The sequence below is a fragment of the Culex pipiens genome, chromosome 1, assembly GCF_016801865.2.
Source record: "Culex pipiens pallens isolate TS chromosome 1, TS_CPP_V2, whole genome shotgun sequence".
NCBI classification, from domain to species: domain Eukaryota; kingdom Metazoa; phylum Arthropoda; class Insecta; order Diptera; family Culicidae; genus Culex; species Culex pipiens.
This window is the reverse complement of record NC_068937.1, coordinates 124,696,916-124,715,617: the sequence shown is the minus strand read 5'-3', so window position 1 is coordinate 124,715,617 and position 18,702 is coordinate 124,696,916. Positions and strand designations below refer to the sequence as shown.

At 43.9% G+C, this 18,702-nt stretch overlaps 1 protein-coding gene across 1 annotated transcript in view; it reads right to left on the bottom strand.

Moving 5' to 3' along the window:
• Positions 1-18,118, bottom strand: part of LOC120414297 (protein hairless) — a 28,674-nt gene extending 10,556 nt beyond the window's left edge. Inside the window, exon 1 of the mRNA XM_039575432.2 lies at positions 15,309-18,118. Within this exon, the coding sequence (XP_039431366.1) occupies positions 15,309-15,837 (529 nt within the window). The 5' untranslated portion in view covers positions 15,838-18,118. The remainder of the gene's footprint in view (positions 1-15,308) is intronic.
• Positions 18,119-18,702: the final 584 nt, after the last annotated feature.

Sequence of the window (18,702 nt, the reverse complement as noted above, 5' to 3'; positions counted from 1 at the left end):
GTAGCGGAACAGCGGCATGAACTTGGCTTGATCCGTAATTTCCCCTTACGTTCCATGATATCCGCGATCTAAAAAAATGAGGGAAAATCGACAAAACATATTACCAATCTGTTGCATATCAATTCAAGATCGATTAAACTCACCTTTATCAGCAATTTGCTTGTTTTATCTTAAACTATAGTAAGTTCCGGCAATAAAGGACACAATTGCAAAAAAAAAATCTGAACGAAAAATTGTTTCCCGCTGCGACGTGAACCCTTGCTGACGTTTTGACGTTTCAACATTCTGACAAACGTGTAGTGGCTAAGGTGCGTGATATTGGGTTTTATTAGATGTAACATTACATCAAATTTGATGCTCCAGATATGTGCATCTAATTAGGCGTGAAGTTAGGTTAGTTTTGATGTAATTTTAGGGTTCGCACGATGTAAAGGAATCCCAATGGGAATTTTATCGAGTTACATTAAAATAAACCTAATCTTACATCGAAAAGACGTTTACATGATTTGATAATCGGTTTGATTAAAGATTACATCAAATGTAAAATTCCAAATTTTTTAGTGTGTAGCCATATTACTGTTTTACGTCTTTTTTACCCTATTCTTTCCTATTAAAGTTTTGGTTTTATACAGAATCATATACTAAACATCAAATTTGAAGTCCCGGCTAGTTCTCGCTCGAAAGATTGACAAGTCTACAAGTCGAAGCATAAACGCCAGCACATTTACGATTGCGCGTTTAACGCTGCACGTGAAAGTGTTCTTTCTGGCTTCTCATAATAAATCGACAAAGTGCAATATCGATACATATTTTTTTATGATAATCAAAGACTAACATTGGAGACTGAGTACCCTTTATTTTTTTCCAATAATGTGAATCCAATATTTGTTTTTCTTAATCAAATATAATTATCTTGCGACCCTTAATGTACCACTGAAATTTAAAAAAATGGCCTTCGAGATTTAACATAAAAAGATTCTAAACTTTAGGTCAAATTCTCACTGGGTTTCTGAAAAATTCATTGTACCAATATTTTTGTCGGCTTTTCATCATTTTGTAAGAAAGACTCTATTTCACCTCTTGGTGATATTAAATCGGGTTTTATAAATTACTGCTAAAATAGATATTTAAAAAAATCCCAAAATCTTTTTGCAACAGCCTTCAACACCCATACTCCCTTGGGTCGAAAGTTAGAGAGTTTCATGGACTGTAATCCTATGGTATTAACTTTTCGACTTATCGCAATTTTTCAATGTATCAATTTATCGGATTGTCGAAATCAACTCAATCTAAAACCTAATCCGGTCGCCTTTTTCCATAGAAAAGCAGAGCAACAAATTGAACATTCCAGTTCCAACAAGGTTTGTGAATGGGCTCCATCCTCTCCAGCCCCTTCATCAAACCGAACTCCCGATCCAGATCGGGCCGATTCTAATGTTCTGGGCCAAACCCCCAAAGAAGTGGGACGTATAGTGATAATAACTATACCACGCACACCGCGTGCCGTTTTCGGGATCAAATTAGCATACAATGGGCCATGGGTTCTGGTTTCGGTCCGCTTGCCGTCCGCCCCCTCTCCCCGGGACCCACTGACGGCTGCGTCCGGAACGGAACACAGGGATCGCGAGTCGCTAGGGCACGCGGCGCAGATTACCGAGGGTCGTTATTGCCTATTTTGTGGTGGTAGCTGCGGCGATGTTCCGGATCCCCGATTGAAGGAGGACGAGGAGAAAGAAGATCGGGTCCGCCGCGGTGAAGAAGTGGCCGCGGGGGCTATTACCCATTGCGCGCGCGCGCTCTACACTCTCTTTTTATTGACCGCGCGCGCACGTTCCAACATTATTTTGTGTGGCCGCGGCGCAGCCGAGCAGCACTTGGCGAGACTTCAACGCGCGAGTTCAAGCTATAAAGGAGGCACAGGGTGGGGATCTGGGGGTGAAACGGGCCTGCTGCTGCGATGATTGCGATGATGGCGAAGAATGACGATGATTTGGTGAGTGTGTTTGTGTTGGTTCGTGGTCGTGTTATGGCTGCGTGGTTCGTGTATTCGAAACGATTGAGGTAGGTGCACAGCGCAGAAAAAAGGAGAGAAGGAAAAGAAAGAAACAACAGCAATAACAACAACAACAACACAAAACAGTCGGTTGGTGATAAAAAAGGCAGCGAAAACAAGACAAGCAAGAGGCCAAGAAAACACTATATGGTCAAATATGGTGATTGAAGAGGTTATGATAAAAAAAAAGTGGAGAAACAGAAGGAAAAAAAAACATCGAGCGCACACACACAGCGAAAGATAATAAAAGAAATTAATGTCAGCAAATGTTTGAGGAGAAAAAAGTAGATTTTAGCTTTACATGACTTGTTGGAATTTGAACAAAATTTATATTTCTATTTAATCATTTTTTTTTTTCAATAGCAATACGCTATATTTAATATTTAACAATTTAAATTGAATTAATCTCGTGTAAGCGCAATGACATGAATATGAAAATACCTAATGTATTCTAACATTTTCAACCCTAAAAATCAAGCCACTATGTCTAGACATAGAATGCAGTCAGCAGTCCCGTTCCACTCACATCTCCGGAATGCTCGCCTTTTAGTCAAAGGAATTTGCATTGAATTAGTTTGTCACTGTGGTTATTGTTGCCAGTGTCACACTGAATATGGGAAAAATGCTGCCAACGTTCCCACATCATCAATTACAATACTCCCACACCTACTCATGAAGCGTACAACAATGCAGAGCCAGGCTTAGAACTTTGATGGAGACTTTGTCGATTATAATAAATTAAAAGTACCAACTTTCCAATCATGCCTATTCTTTGGATTAAAAAAAAAATTTATTAAAAATGGTCCTTAAAATAAATTCGAGCAAATGTCGTGCAACTGTTATCCAACTTATTCAAACTAGTATTAAAGCGTTCCAAAATTTAAGGGGTTACATACATGTAAATCGACAAAACAGTCAGAGGTTGGTGTCAGCACACACTTAGTTTTATTTAAAATCTGTTTTCAGAGCATTAGAATATGCATTTTCATCTATTATCAAAACAAATTTGAAGACATTTGGCGCTATCATTTCCGAGATATAGCTATTTGAAGTTAGCAGCTTCAAAAAACGGGTGCCACGATATCTCAACACTGCCTTGACCAAATCGGCTCAAAATTTTGGTGAAGACTCGTTAAACCGGTCCTGTGTGCATGACGAAAGCCGATTATCAAAAAGTTTTTTTTAAAAAAAGTTAAAAATATTTTTGTGCTTTTTATATAAAAAATCGTCAGTTTTTGATTTTTGTATTTTTTTTAAAAGCAAAATTTCAAAATAGGGCTTCGTCATGCACACGGGATATATCTTGAGAGTCTTCACCCTGAATTTCAGCCAATTTGGTCCATCCCATCTCGAGATATCGTGGCACCCGTAAATCAACTCGGTGTTTCGAGAAAAACGCTCAGAAAGTTTGACAGTCCGCTTTGCGCACGGCAAAATGTTGAGCTTAAAATCGTCTCTAACTCAGTTTAATCATGAAATATCTTCATGAAACTTTCAGGAGTGATTGAGAATAATCTTTTTAGTGGATTCAATAAATTTTCTGTAATATGAAATTTTGTGATTTTTTACATATGTAACCCCTTAAGGATGGATGGATGGATTCTGTAAAAAAAAAATACGGAGGAATCTATTTTTCCTGGCGAACGAAAATTGCATCCAATCCAAAATACAAAAACACCTCAAACGTAAAATATTGATTTCCATCCAAATCAGTCCACCTCCTGCTTTTTGACTCCACCCCAAAGTTTCGCCTTTTTCCAAAATTTCAAAAAAACAATTTTCAAACTCTGGAACCGCAAGCCATACAAAGTCAAGCGACGTGGAATCGGTGTAGTTAGTTTTTCATTTAAAAATTGTTTTCATTGTATGTTGTGCAAGTGAAAACTTGCTTCTTATTTTCTATATTGAGCGTATATTTTAACTAAAATTTTGACATCACTATCGTGTTCCTGAGAAACTCAAGAAATGCCTTATTTCTAGATTAAATTTTCAAAACAACCTATCCCTCATGGGTTTCCTATGCAGATAGGGCCTTTTGAAAATTTAATCGAGATTTCAATATTCCATCACCGCCTTTTTTGGCCGCCATCTTTGATTTAAAAACTCTAAACCTCTTTAGAATTATTTTTAAGCTCAACTATAAAAACAAGAATTTTTTTTTCGTGGTTCGAGACCGAGCCACGTAGCCCAGTGGTAACGCTTCAGCCTCGTAAGCGGTAGATCGGGGTTCGAATCCCGGCTCGGACCAACACAACTGGTGATCGTTTCCCTTCTGGATTCGATTGCTTAGTAAAGGGAAGGTAGTGTATCGTCACAAACTGGACCTTACCAAGACACCTTAGGAAGATAACCTATGGAATGTTAACATTAACCTTAACATGTTAACATTAAGTTGAAAATGAAATTGCCACTGAATCCGCTTTGTAAATGCCAGCCCCGATACTCTTCACGGGTGTTGCCCTCAGGAACAGGGAAAGATTTACTTAAACATTCGATTACCCGAAGTGAACATCTTCCGAGGCCTCCAGATAATTGAGTTTGGACTGTATAGGGAATCAAGCAATCAAATTTGACTCACAGGAAGTCACTGGTCTAAAGTTTGATGTTGAAAGAAAAAAAAAATTATTCAAAATGATTAGCGGATACTCTCTTTTAAACGTGCACATTTGACGTACGTGTCAAAGAGAACACGTTTACGAAACGTTACTCAATTCAAACCATTTGAGGCTTAATTAATCTTTGCATCTTGATAGGATGAAATCAGCAGCATCCAACCACATCACCGTCTTTTCAATCTTCCTCTCATTCAACAAAGTCAAAGCGAGGTTGGGTACCGTTTGCTGCAATCAAAGCCGTGATTGACACAAAAAGTTCAGCAGAATAAATAACCTTGATTTTCTACAGCCCGCTGCTCCGCGCTCGCCCGATTGATGACCAGCGCACGCTTAGTGCACCGAATCCTAATTGGCAATCCCGTGGCCACCGCGCCCTGCCACTGCCACCGATGCCAATTTATTCCAAACCTCCCCACACACCTCCTTACCACCCCACACGACGAATTAGTGCTTCTTCCATTGCATTGCTTCGCCGAGGTATCGATTTCCATCGGTTCAAAGTCGACTCCAGTGGCTTAGATTGGCGCGCGCGCCCGTCCGACGTCCGTCGACTGCTCTCAATCCGTCCACACCCGCTATGACGACTTGGTCGATATGTAGAGGAAAACTCCGGCAGCCCAACCCGTTGATCGTCGTCGTCATCGGCAGCGTGTCTTTCTCCAGCTCGAAACCGCAAGGCTTAAGTTCAGTCCCCCTTAAGCCGCGACCTCAGCTCCTCACAGCCCGTCGTCATGATCATCAACGCTGCCAATAGCTCAAGAGGTTTGCTCCGCGTCCGCCTTCGTGCCTCGATCTCCTCCGTTGATTCCGCTCCAGCCTAAGCTGAGGTTCCTCTCTCTTTCCGCGCACGAGTCGTCGTCGTCGTCGCGTTGTCAATCCCTTAAAGCGTTGCGCTCGCGCCACGCCAACATTACTACACATATCACCACCGCGACCTGCTTCTTCCTCCTCTTGCTTCAAACTTCCCTCCCAGGGTTTCCTCTCTATGTGCGGTTTCAGCTTGCCTGCCTGCCTGCGCTATTACTGGTGTATTAAAACCAGCCTCAAGTCCTCAACGAGCAAATAGCACGCGCCGAGGGTAATGAAAACATCAACAATTTTACTTTTCACTCGTTTCACCCTTCTTCTTCGTTTTCTGCCGCTGTTCCGCTAGCCTCGCCACCACTTTATCGTCATCATCATCATCGTCAACGAACAGTCATCGCAGCGCTGCGCTCGCTCGCGCCATAACCTATCCTTCTGTGTTTGCTCCTCTTTCTCCTCCACCTCCTCTTCTTGGCACGTCCTCAACCGCTCTGGTTGTTCTCTCGCTCGCTTTGGTTGTTGTTGTTGTTTCTCCGTTTCGGTGGCAGTGCTGGCTAGGGGATCTCCCCTAGACACCGTCCCGATGGTGCCCCGGGATCCGTCCGTCACGTCACTTCCGGTTGGTCCCCGCGTCACGCACAATGCGCGCACCATTCACTCCAGATACCATGGAGCATCGAGTGCTCCTCTAGGGTAGTTGAGTGCAATCACCGATGACACGCAAATGCTGTCTCCCGTCTTTCCCTTCAGGTTGAGCTTTGTTGTTGTTATTAGATCATTTGGAAGAATGCTCGCCTAGCAGCTCTCCAGATGTGTATTGTATGCAGGGTACTTTCCTCATCCACCGACGATGAGTTGAGGTCGTGAAATGAGGATATCCCTTGGTTTGCCTCGTTGAATCTTCGACAAAGTCTGACAGCTCTTGTTTGTTACCCGGTAAGAAATCGGCGAAATGTTTGCTTGTAGGGCCGACTCCAACTGAAATTGGCTCTATGTTGAGCTATGCGACGGTCTGTTGTTTCGAATTGGGCGTTCTTCCAAAGTGACAGCTCTTTGTTTACATCACAAAAACGTACACGCTTACCTAGAAAGACTCATTTTTGATGTCAATTGTGCACCGTTCGAGCTAAGGGTTTGTGCGCCACACTCTCTTCGTCAGCATATCGCGTGAAATGGTTGGCACGAGTGTGATCTAGAAAACAGCATAGATATGCATTCGTCCCCCCTCTCTTTACCTCTGCCTAGTTCCATCGGTCGACCCGTTTGGTACGTGCCAAGGTAAACTTCCCCAGTCCCCTTTCTCTTTCCCGTCCCACCGACTACAACGCCAACGAACGCCGTCATCATTAAAACGGTCTCACTTTAGCATTATATTTCCTATTGCCACTACATTTACTTATATTTTACCCCACACTCCCCTCCCTCACCACTTTGGCAGCACACGCCACACTGCTTTGCTTTACTTCTTCACTTTTGTTGTTGTCTTCTTCTCAACATCTTTTGCTTCACGCGATTTACTCAACCGTGGATAACTGCTCTGCTGCTGTAATCACATTTAGAGTGTACTTAATAATTTTCTGCCTTTATTTTTCCTTCGTTTTTCCCACTTTTCCTTTTTTTCGCTATCTTTTGCCTGACGGCTATAATTTTTTTTCGCCACAATTTCCATATTGTTTTTCTTCATTTTCTACTAGTAGAAAACCTGGTTCACTTTACCCGAGAAACGTGCAGCCAAACAGTAAACACAAAAATGTGATTTACCCTGCTCCGAGCTGTAGTTGTTGTCGTGGTGTTTTGGCTTGGTTGCACCAGGTAGAGGGAGTTGCGGCACAGTTGCAAATCGTGCCAGCGGCTACCACAATTTGAAATGCTTTGCGCGAAACACAATTATGAAACGTTTTTGTGAATGTGCCGCCGTTGGATAAAGGCAGCATAGACTGGCGTAAAGTGTTTTTAAAACACTGCGGAAAAGTAATAGAGAAAGAGATCCTAAAACTAATGAGTTTAATGGCATGGAAATTTAATAACAAGCTTTTTCAGCTGTCGTCTGATTTCGTTTGATTGCTTTGGAAAAGCGTTTTCAATGATAAAAGTCGAACAAAAACAAATGGAACTGTTTGTCACAAAAATTAAAAAAAAAATCATAGATGAAGAGCAGAAACATGTTTAAAATAAATTTAGAACGAATTTTATGATCGATATGGTGTCTTCGGCAAAGTTGTAGTTATTGCCGAGACACTTAAAAAATCTTTCTTACACTAAACTTTTCACATAAAAATTAATTGCGCTGAATAAATCATTTTTGCCATCTCTTGAGCTATGGCACAAGTTGGTCAGTGTTGCCATTTTTTTTGGAAAAATCATAATTTAAAAACGTTTAGATTTTTTTTTTTTTTAAAGATTTAAACTCACATTTGTAATTGGGTACTAAAGCCCTATGTCAATTTTTATGTACAACGGTAAAAAACACGATTAAAAACCATTTCTAATCACTTTTTTTCATTTTAGCACTTGTAGCACCAACGGGGTCAAAACTTACGCGAAGCACCAAGGGGGTCAAAAAAGTTGGAAATGCAACTTCAACCGGCTGTATCTCGGCAAAAACTCAACCGATTTAGATGATTCTTGTTGCATTCGATCCGGAAGAATGTCAAGAATCACCTCCAACAAGGTAGATCCAAAACAGATGCCGTTACCTTAAGTTATAATAAAAAAGGCATTTCCATCTTTTTTTCCAAGGGTTGTATGAGCCGGTGAAAATGCATTTCCAACTTTTTTGACCCCGTTGGGGCTACAAGTGTTAATGCATTTTTTTTTACAAGTCAACATTTTTTCGATGGATCAACTATGGTCCCCTTGGAACGAGCTGTCAAGTAGGAGCTTTTCTGTCAAGAAGGACCGCGAGGTTAATTTTTCAAAATTGATTTAAAAATCCATTTTAAACTCTTTGTGGCCGTACAAAGGGTCATTGTACTCACAAAAATAAGCTTTATCGCTGTGAACAATAATATCAGCAATCTAGGCTTCATTTTAGGACCCAATTGAGAAGTGTTTTTTCAAACATTTCAATATCGTGCACCGTTTTCAAGTTATAGCTAACTAAATTGATTTTTTATTGATAGCTTAACTTTTTTTACCTGTGGTATTATTTTTTCGAAAAGAACAGAAAATTTCCTAAACATTTGCTTCAAAGCATTTAAGATAGGGGAGCGTTCTTTTATTACGTAACGCAGTTAGGGGGGAGGGGGTTTCGGCGTCTGTTACGAAATGTTACTAAAATTGGGGGTGGGGGGTCGTGATGAAAATTTATGTTACGTAACGCAAAATTTTCATATAAGCACTCATAAAAATGTGCAAAAAGACCTTGTGTTACGCGTTACAAGGAGGGGGGGGGGTAGGGGGATCGCTCATCTGTTACGATTTGTTACGAATTTTGAAAAGATTTATTTTGCGCATTTAATTTTTTTGTATGAAAAGTCTAACAAAAAAAACAGGTTATTTTTGTATAGTGTAACTGTTTTTTTTCTAGGCTGATCAGAATATCTGTTCTCAACATACAGATTTTCAAATATTTTAAGAGTCTTTTATATGGACAGCTGCCAATAGAGTAATCTACGTGCGTATGTATAGCGTGTACGTACACGAAAATAAAGTGAGGTTAAATTTTGTCAGCCAGCTAAATCAAATGGTGCGCTAGTGTGCGTACGCGAAACGTCATAAAGCTCTATAGTCTGTGGACGAACTAAACTTTGGTGAAACCAACATCGAGGATCAAAAGTAAATTTCTCACGTAAGTTTGCAATATGCCCTGTCAGCCATTAAAACCTCCAGCACTTATTTGCATTTTTAACTGAATGGAACTAATTGTTCATAGATTTTGAGCTGTTTAGGGCAAACAGATGAACAAATCCAGAGTTTTTTTTGAAAAGGACCAATAAACTATTGTCTTTCATATGTTTATAGGACCTAATAAAAAAAAACTCTAGAAATGAAAACATTTTCGATATTGATTATTCGTAAATCGATTGAAACGCGGGTAGGACATAACCCGAGTTGGATAAAAACTGCTGAAAAAATAAGTTTGAATACAAAAGTTGAATACAACATTTTTGAAATTCCGGAATCACCTTTTGAATTGGATTTTGCAGTAAAACGTTCGTTAAACTTCTCAGCACTTAAAATCGAAGCTGTTATTTTTTGCGATCGAAATTATACCGTTTCGTCATTCGAGAATGTTAAATAACCCAGTCACGAAATATTCTAGCAGAGCTGGTTCTGTCAGAATTCTGCTAGAACGGTGGAACATTTCTGCTAGAATGCTGTAAGAATATCCAGCTCTGTACAACTTTGCTAAAATTTTGCTAGAACGTCGTGACTGGGAATTAGTTACACAACGGAATTACTAATAGTAGTTTATGCAACAAGTTGCAAAAAGAGGATTTTTTCAGCACGAGTCGTACACTTATCCAACGAGGTTCACCGAGTTGGATAAATACGGAGAGTGCTGAAAAAGTCATGTTTTGCAACGAGTTCCATACAACATTTTTTGCAATTCCGAAAAACACAATCAATAAATCGTATAAATCATAAAAATGTTGAAAAGTGTTACTTTTCGAAACAAGTGCTGAAAAGTTCAACTTTTCCGCACTCATTTCAGTGCTGAAAAGTAGAATTTTTCAGCATTTATTTTGAAAAGCGTTACTGTTCGATTCTGTTTTTTTTGGTACAGAAAAGTAGGCTATTTCGTCGTTCAAGAATGACAGGAAAAGTAAGTAGTTTCACGACGGAATTGCAAAAAGGTATCTTTTGCAACGCCATAATGAAACGACTTGCTTTTCCTTTTATTCTCGAATGACAAAACGGCTTACTTTTCTCCATAAAAAAAACAACTTGCTGCAAAACTCGATTTTCGGCACTCATCGTATTTATCCAACTCGGTAAATATCGTTTGATAAACTAAAAATAGACGAACTGTCACTTTTTACACGGCCCTCACGCACACTATCAAAACAAACGTTTGGTAGTGTGTGTGAAACCGTGTAAAAGGGGTGTCAAACTAAAACGTGACCCCGTTCGTTTGACAACAGTGTAGGTGTCAAACCATCGGGGTTTGAGTGTATAAAAAAATAGCAAAACATCACAGAATTTATGAAAATAAATTGTTTTTAGCCTACGTTTTGTACCGATTTGTAGTCCACAAATTCAAAATTTGTAAGAAGGAATTTTAGATGCATTATATGAGTAGTTTAGTTACAATCGATTTTATAAGATTTTTCAATAAAAATTTCAATTTAAGTAATTTTTTTAGCTTGTTGGAATAAAATATGAGGAGAGACAAAAATTTGAAATTGAAAAACACGTATTTTTTTATGTAAGAAAGGATCCCGGGTTCGTGTTCCGGGACCAAAATTTCCTTGGGGCACCTTTCCGACTTTGTGACAGGAGTTTACTGAGAATTCCCGTATTTGGTATTTCAGTTTTTTAAGATTTTTCTCTTTCAGAAAACGGCATGAAAATACAAAATTATCCTTTATTGCGCTCCAATTTAGAACCATGATTGTCATTGCTTCAAGAGTAAATTACAGCATCGATGTCAATATTATCAATTATTGTTTTTAATATTTTTTCCTCATAAAATCTACAACGATAATTAGCAATATTTTGAACATTTGCGTTCAACGCTACTTCAGCAAGATAGTTCTATTGCTTCCATGAGCTAAGAAATCTAAGACGAAGCCATACACAGAGAAAAAAAGAGTTCCCAAAATCGTGAACAAGCGTTCACGAAAATGGGAACCTCGAACAAAGTATTCAAATCCCATGGTACGATTTTGAAAAACGTACCATGAAAATTGAACACTTTGTTCGTGGTTCTCATTTTCATGAACGCTTGTTCACGATTTTGGGAACTCTTTTTTCTCCGTGTAGTTCCCCTCTGTTGAAGAAATAGTAAAAGCAACGACCCGAATCGCAGTAAGGTTGAATCTACTAGTAGAAATAAGTTACGACTCCTTGTTACATACAGAAACAATACGCGTTGCTGATGGCGATCTCGCATCCAACATGTGAAGAAGGGTGTTCCACCTGTAGCAGGTCCATGCAAACCGTAAAAAAAAGGTAAACATCGCCCTAGCCATCACCATCCACGTGTCCACGGGTGCGGAAACGGTATTGTTCAGAGACCAACTCGAGGCGAGGATCATTAATATGTGAGAATCTCCCTCTGGAATAAGAACAATACACACTTTTCCAGCTGGCTGCATTTCTCCGCGGGCCGGTCCCGGTTGAGTTGGGTCGTGCGGCCATACTGGTAAATTACGGCCGAAACAATGGCTCACTCTATGGGTTATGGCTCGATGCGAGAGAGAGCGCGCGCGCACACCTCTGCTGGTGGAGATGTCTCAGAGTGATGAACCTCGGAAGCTTCTCCGACGGCAGCCCAATTTTGAACTTCACGCATCGTTGAAGTCGACGGAGATCGACCTGGGATGGAGGTCCGGGTGGACGACGGGGTAATAGAGATATGGGAGCACGAGCGTGGAGAACCAAGTTAGCAAGGTGTGATCCGCGAAGAAGAAATTCGTGGCCGCTGACGACTTGGCTTCCTCTGACTCGGGAGGGGGGGAGGAAGATGATATGATTATGTTTGCTGTAGGACGTGCAAGTCGACGGTCGTACACCTTGAAGCCGTGTACCGCGAAGAGCAGGAGGTTCGCTGTTATTATTCGCTATTATGAGATATTACGCCAGGAAAAAGCAAAGCAGAGGGCGCTGCTGCTGGTTTGCCATCTGGGTTGCACAAGCCAAGTCATAGATATCGGGCGCGCGCGAACTCCACAGCTACAAAACAACAGCCAGAGCTGGGGCCCATTGCCATCATCATCATCGCACGCTATAAAGGTTTAGTCGCGGCGGCAGCAGCAGCAGCAAATAATGGCAGAAATAATAAATAAACTAGTGCTGAGTAAGACTCCTAGAGGGATTCAATCCGTCATTCGGACCAAGTTTCGAACAGCAGCTCTTTTGCAAGAAAGTCCGTCTCCATACCTCTGAACAACAATGGCTTGATAGCGATTGAGAGGCAGAACGCCGTCGTGCTCTTCATCGTTGCACTCTCTTTCTCACTAAATACCTCTGCTAAAGCTGCTTTGGCGACGCGATGGAACGATGAGCGTCAGAATAACTGTCAAGCAATGCTTCAAATTTAAAGTAGCATTAGATGCCACAAGTAGTACGTTTGGGTGTAGTTATTTTTTCAAATCAACAATTTAAAGCTTTTTTTTCGAGAAAACATACTTTTACGTTTGACAACAACTCGTCCAAATAAGAACAGTAATCCATTGGGTGATGGCACGGGCTTCGTACCACATCTAATTCACCAGAATAATGAGGAGCAGAAAGCAAAAAAAAAAAAAACGCAATAACACACCATTACACACAGGCTGAGGATGAGGAGCGACAAGGGAGCCGTGCAGAAGTGAAAACATCAGGAGAAGAAAGCCAGAGCACAAAAAAGAAGGTAGCACGACTAAAACCAAGTAGATGGAGTAGATAGGTGTGTGTGCTGTGCAGCTACACACAGTGGCACGAGCCTAATGTTTTGGTTCATAGAACACACTGCTGGCGGGCGCAGCCTCCTCTTACGACGCGGTCGTCTTGGGGGTTGGAAGCGCCCACAGACCTAGGCCACGGAGGAAACCCAAGTTGTTGGTGAAGTGGCAGCAGCAGCGAAAGTCCGTTGTCTTTTACTTCAGTCATGCTCTAAATAAATAATTATTTTCCTCCATTATTGCTACACTTGTTTTGCCCTCCTCGCGCGCGCGTTCTTTTTTTTCCGAGTTGAGTTGCCCACTTGGCGCGTTTCTACGCCAACAGCTCTCTTATTGGTCTCGGTGAATTTTAAACTTGGGTCTTTCTTGGAAAACAATTTCGTATCGTATTGTTTACGGTTGCGGACTTGTTTTTCAACCTAAAACGCAGCTATGCTTAGAAAAAGAGTTTAATACTAAACAACAAACCGCAAGAATGCGCTGCTCGGTTGCCTCTGCAGTTTGCACACTTTACACGCTGGAAAGCGTTGCTACCGCACACAATGCCAGATACGCCCCCGAAACTGTCACTCTTCCTCAGGTCCGGTCCCATTAGGTTGCATTACATAAATTTCCATTCCGATCGCACATCATCCCCATCATAACCCGTAAGGTGCGAGAAATTTCCAGTTTATACGCGCGCGCGGGCGCGCGATAACTGAAACGACGCTAAACCCCTCCCAAAGTGTATCGAAAACGAGAGATTACCCATTCCCCGACGGACAGCGGCGGCGGCAGCTAAATACGACCCACGCTGGTGCTTCAATTTCACATCATTACCGAGAGGTTGGCCACCATCACGGACGATGGACGATCAGGCCTTCTCGGCGGCATTAGTACGTGTATTATAGCGATAGCGGTATATCCGACCGGCAGCCAGCCAGCCAGCATCATCATCGTTCTCCAGCCTCCAAAATCGCTCTCGCGATTGCTCTAAATGAGTGAAAATTGTTAATCCTCCCACGTCTTATTAAGACCCGCTCGGGCCAAGTCGTGGCCGTCGTAGCTAGTAGATGGCTTAGAAGTGGAAAGCACGCACAGTGCATGATCACCCGGCTGGTTTTGGACACTGTTCAGCGAAAGAGGTCTTCTTTTTAAAGTAAGAAGAGCCTTAAATGAATCATGGAGAGAATCATGCAATCAACTCACTAATCTGAACAGTTGTCACGACAGAATTACGTGTTCAAACGTTCGTCGAACACTACGAAATCACATCAAAATCATGGAATTTAGTGGAAATTAAATAAACGACACCAACATAACCTCTAAAAAGTCAAGAATACATCCTTAGCAAGCGATACGACCATCTTGCAAAAAATCGCACGACTCTAGCGCTGCAAATCTTTCGAAAACATTTTGTAGAATGCTGGGCCAATCGCTCTCAACATCGTACCTGGCCAGGCCTTCTCCGTTAAGTTAACTGCAAAGGTGATTCGTTGAAATCGGTACTTAAAATGTCAACGTCAGAATCAACGTTATTCTACGAAATAGGTTGCATGAAGCAATCAGCTAAAATAAGATTTTCCAACTTTAACCAAACTGGCCATCTCACATCCGGGTGGAACCAGCAGATCCGCGTTGGCGATAAGCGGAACATCTGAATCGCAAACAGAGTCTCCGACTGGAGCTGATAAGCTCCAAGCTCCAGCAACCCAGCAGTCTGCCGGATTTGCACCCGATGGTGATGAGAAATTGAAATTGAAAAACGAGTATTTTCAATTGATGCTCATTACCAACGGGGCAACGGCGTTTGATTAGTAGCGGCCGCACAGTTATGGCCGGAGCAGCAGCGCCGTTTCAGCAATTGGATCGCGGCCAACCAACCAGTGTGCGGTAGAGCGCACAGTCGGCGATAAGTGAATGAAAGTGATTAACGTTATCAGCCGGCCCGCGCGAGCTACGATGTTGACGTTCGGGACTGGCGGCCAGACCGAGAGGGGGGAGAGGTGGAGAAATGATAATGATGATGTGCAAGGCAGGCGGTGCGAAAGAAAGTTTGGGTTTGGGAAAATTTTCCGATTTCTTGCAGGCTGAAGAGATGCCTTCAAGGTTAGGTTGAGGAAAGTATTGTCTGAAAGAGTTTTTACTGAGTTTAACATTTTGCGTTATGTAATATTAGAATCCCGTAGCTTCACAGCGTTTACGTCATATTAGCAACTGTCAAGTCACCAAGATCCATCAATGATAGGCAGCGATAAGACTCGTCTAGTTTGGTCGTTTTACGTCAAAACAAAACAAAAAACTCACCTTTGAAGAACTGCAACCTGCCGCCGGAACCGCCACCACCACTGACCGACAACGATTGCGTACCGTTCCCGTTGAGTTTGCCGTGTCCGGCCACCATAGCATGCTTCCCGGCAGTCCCGTTCGTCCCACCCGAACTCTTAGCCTTCGGCTGCGGTCCGTCCGCCGTCGGCGACGAGGCCGACGAGGACGAGGACGCGGGTGAGGATTGCGGGGAGACTCCTACCACCGGAAGTTGCTGCTGCTGGAGCTGGTGGTGGTGGTGGTGCGCGGCAGCAGCTGCCGCCGCCGCAGCCGACGGAGACAGCAGGATTGTGGCCGTGCCATTGACGGTGGTGGTAGTGGTGGCGGTCGTAGTGCCGACTTCATCCGTCATCGTGGCACATTTTGTCAGAATTTTGCTGATAATCTCTTGGTTGGCGGCGGCCGCAGAACTGCCGCTGGAGCTTGAGCTGGAGTTGCTGCCGGTGCTCGAGCTGGTCGGGTAGCTGTTCGGGATCTCCTTGCCGCTGGTCGGGTTGATAATATACATGGTCCACCCTCAACCGAGCAGCCGGATCCTTCGGGGTCCCCCCGTTGCCGAAAGGCTTGCGGGGAGGTGTGCCGGCGGGGGTTGGAAGATATGTGGCAGCGGCGACACGGCTCCAAGAATGTGTGTGGGATTCCACAGAGTTTCGCTCCTTTCTTTTCTCTCGCTAGCGGGCGCTCGCGCTCGCTCTCCCTCTCTCCTTCGTTCGCTTTCGTGGTTTCTTTTATAATACCTTTAATTTGTTGTGCTCCAGCGCGAGATCACCACAACCGTGTGTGTCGTTTTTTTCGCCTCTTCCAGCCGCTAGCAAGTTCATGTGTGTTTGTGTATAAGCTATGTGTGTCTTTTTCCGCCGTGGAATGTCCGATTCAAGTGCTGTTGCTTCTTATTCTCTCTCTCTCTCTCCCTCTGTTTCGTTTTCTCTCAGTCTTGCCTTTTTCCGCTCATACAGCGGTTCTTGCGCGCGGCTTTAATTTTCGCTGCAAGAGGACATTATCAATTAATTGATTATTTTGACTGCTACTTGATTCCTCCTTCGGTCGGGATCCGCGGCGCATATGTGCAAGCAGAGTCTCTCGCTCGCTCTCTCCCTAGTCTGCTCTCCTTCTTTCGCGTATGCTCTGCTGGCAGCAGGTTCGCAAAACCGTGCGCTATCTACCCATCAATCTCCTGCAAGCTGGAGCAGTGGGAACCTTGGCGGAGACGACGGTGGCACATCTGGTCCTTCGTGCTTCCGTTTCACACTTCCTTCCGCCTGCTTTGACCGTCCGCGCTTCCGCAACTGTCCTGAAGCTGTGCCGTCCCGAGGGCTGGCTCCATTTGGGAAGATCCGCGAGGATCTTGGGCAATGTGTGGGGAGGAGACGGGCGGCCAGGGGACAGGGAAAAATCGATTCTTCTCCCCCCGCGCGCTTTGGTGTGTCACCACACGCACGACCACACACACATGTAGCGCCTCTACGACACCCCCGAGCCGACGGCCAACGCACCAACACCAACGCAATCTGTCAACCTTCCTTTATTTCTCTCTCTTCTTTCCTTCGTTCGCACTCTGCGGGACGTGCTGGAGCTCTGCGCTGCTCGTTGGATGGTTTCAATGGTTTTCTTCACACTCTGGAGTTTTTCAGAGCTTCGTCACCATTTTCTCGTATTTCCATGCACACATACACTCGGAACACCCCGAACACACTATCAAAATAATAAGGGGCTTAGTATTTCGCTCATTTAAATCACACACTAGGGACTACTGAAATCATTCATTCCAAGGAACGAGGAAAAAAAATGCCCTGAGATTGGAAATATTTTCTGCGTTTTAAACTCACTTCACAGCCACGAATTTCGCGCACAATATTGTGTGTATTGGAATATTTTTTTCTATTCTTCTGACGTTTTCTTCTCTTTTTACGTATTAAAGAAACTGGATCTGGATGAAGAATCGTAGCAGGCTGCTGGAGTTTGGAAGTTCCTTGGGCAGGACACTCCCGGCAACGCTTGCTTGGCACATTCGGCACACTGAACGGGGTCGGACACCGTCAGCAAATCCACCTGCTGCCTCCTCCGTCCGTCTGGGCCCAGACCAGGGGCAGGTCAGGTTGGTTGATAACACACACTAGGACGGGGCACCTTCCGGTCACCCACTACCAGGAACCTTCACTCCCAAACGAGCCGTAGTAATCCTTCACGCACGCACAAACACACACACTTCCGCTCTCTTCCTGAATTCCCTATTTTAATCGAGGGGTCTGTTCTCGAGTACACACGATTCCCGACCAACCAACCGACCGTCCTCACAGAGGTCTCCGACGAATCTCGTTCCAACAGAAAAATCCACCGACACTCTGATACACACACACTCTCTCTCTCTCCCTCTCGCTCTCTTTCGCCGTACTCCTCCGTCCGTCCGTGCTGTGCTGCGCCGTGTCAGTGTGTGTTCTTTTTCTTCTTGCTGCCGTGCTTTCCTTCTTTTTCGTTCGCCTCCTCCTCACTCCTGCTGCTGCTGTTCCAGAGGGCCGTTTTTCCCTGCTTAAAACTGGATCTGCCACTCCGGAGAAGTGCGTTCCGACCGGAAGTGCACCACTAGCTGCACCCGTGTGCCACCAAACCGACCGAATCGTGCCGGATTGCAACCGAAAAATGTCGTTTTTCCTTCAGTACCAGTGCCTGTTGAGAGCTGCGAGCTCGCTCGCCACCAGAGCTTTTCTTCTTCTCCGTCGTCGTCGTCGTCACTTGGTGGTTCGTTGTCGACGAATGTAGGTATTCATTCGCCTCTGCCTGTCGCAACCGCACACACCACACCACAATCAATGAGCAGGCGGCGGCAGCAGCGAGAATTCCACTTTCGCCGCCGTTCCTCACCCATACCACCGTGGGATGCGTGGGAAAACTGAGACGGGACGAACGTTCGCACCGTTGCGGGCAGGCTGCGCGAGCGAGATGGCAACGGGGCCGTTCATTCACGCTCGGTGGCACGCACACAGACGCGACACCGTTTTTTTTTGGGAGCGCCAAGAGCGGCGAAGGCGAGGCGAAAACGCGCTGCCATTTTATGTTTGCGTTTTTGTTGTGATGTTTCGGGTGGCGGTGTTGGTGCCTTGGTTGGTTTCGGGCGAAGCAGTAGGGCGACACGGAGAGGTTCAAGCTGGAGCATGACTTGGCGGTTGTTGAAGTTTGGAGAACGTTTGCAGGTGACTTTGACTGTTTGGTAGGTTACTGGCAGGCACTCGCTCCTGATTCCATCCAATTTGCTGATATTCACCATTTAGGGGAGTTTGGGGTAATATGGACAGTGGGGGTAATTTGGACACCCCTTTAAAAATCACGTTTTCTTCGGATATAAAGTGAAAACGGCAATTTAAGTGATATAACTAGT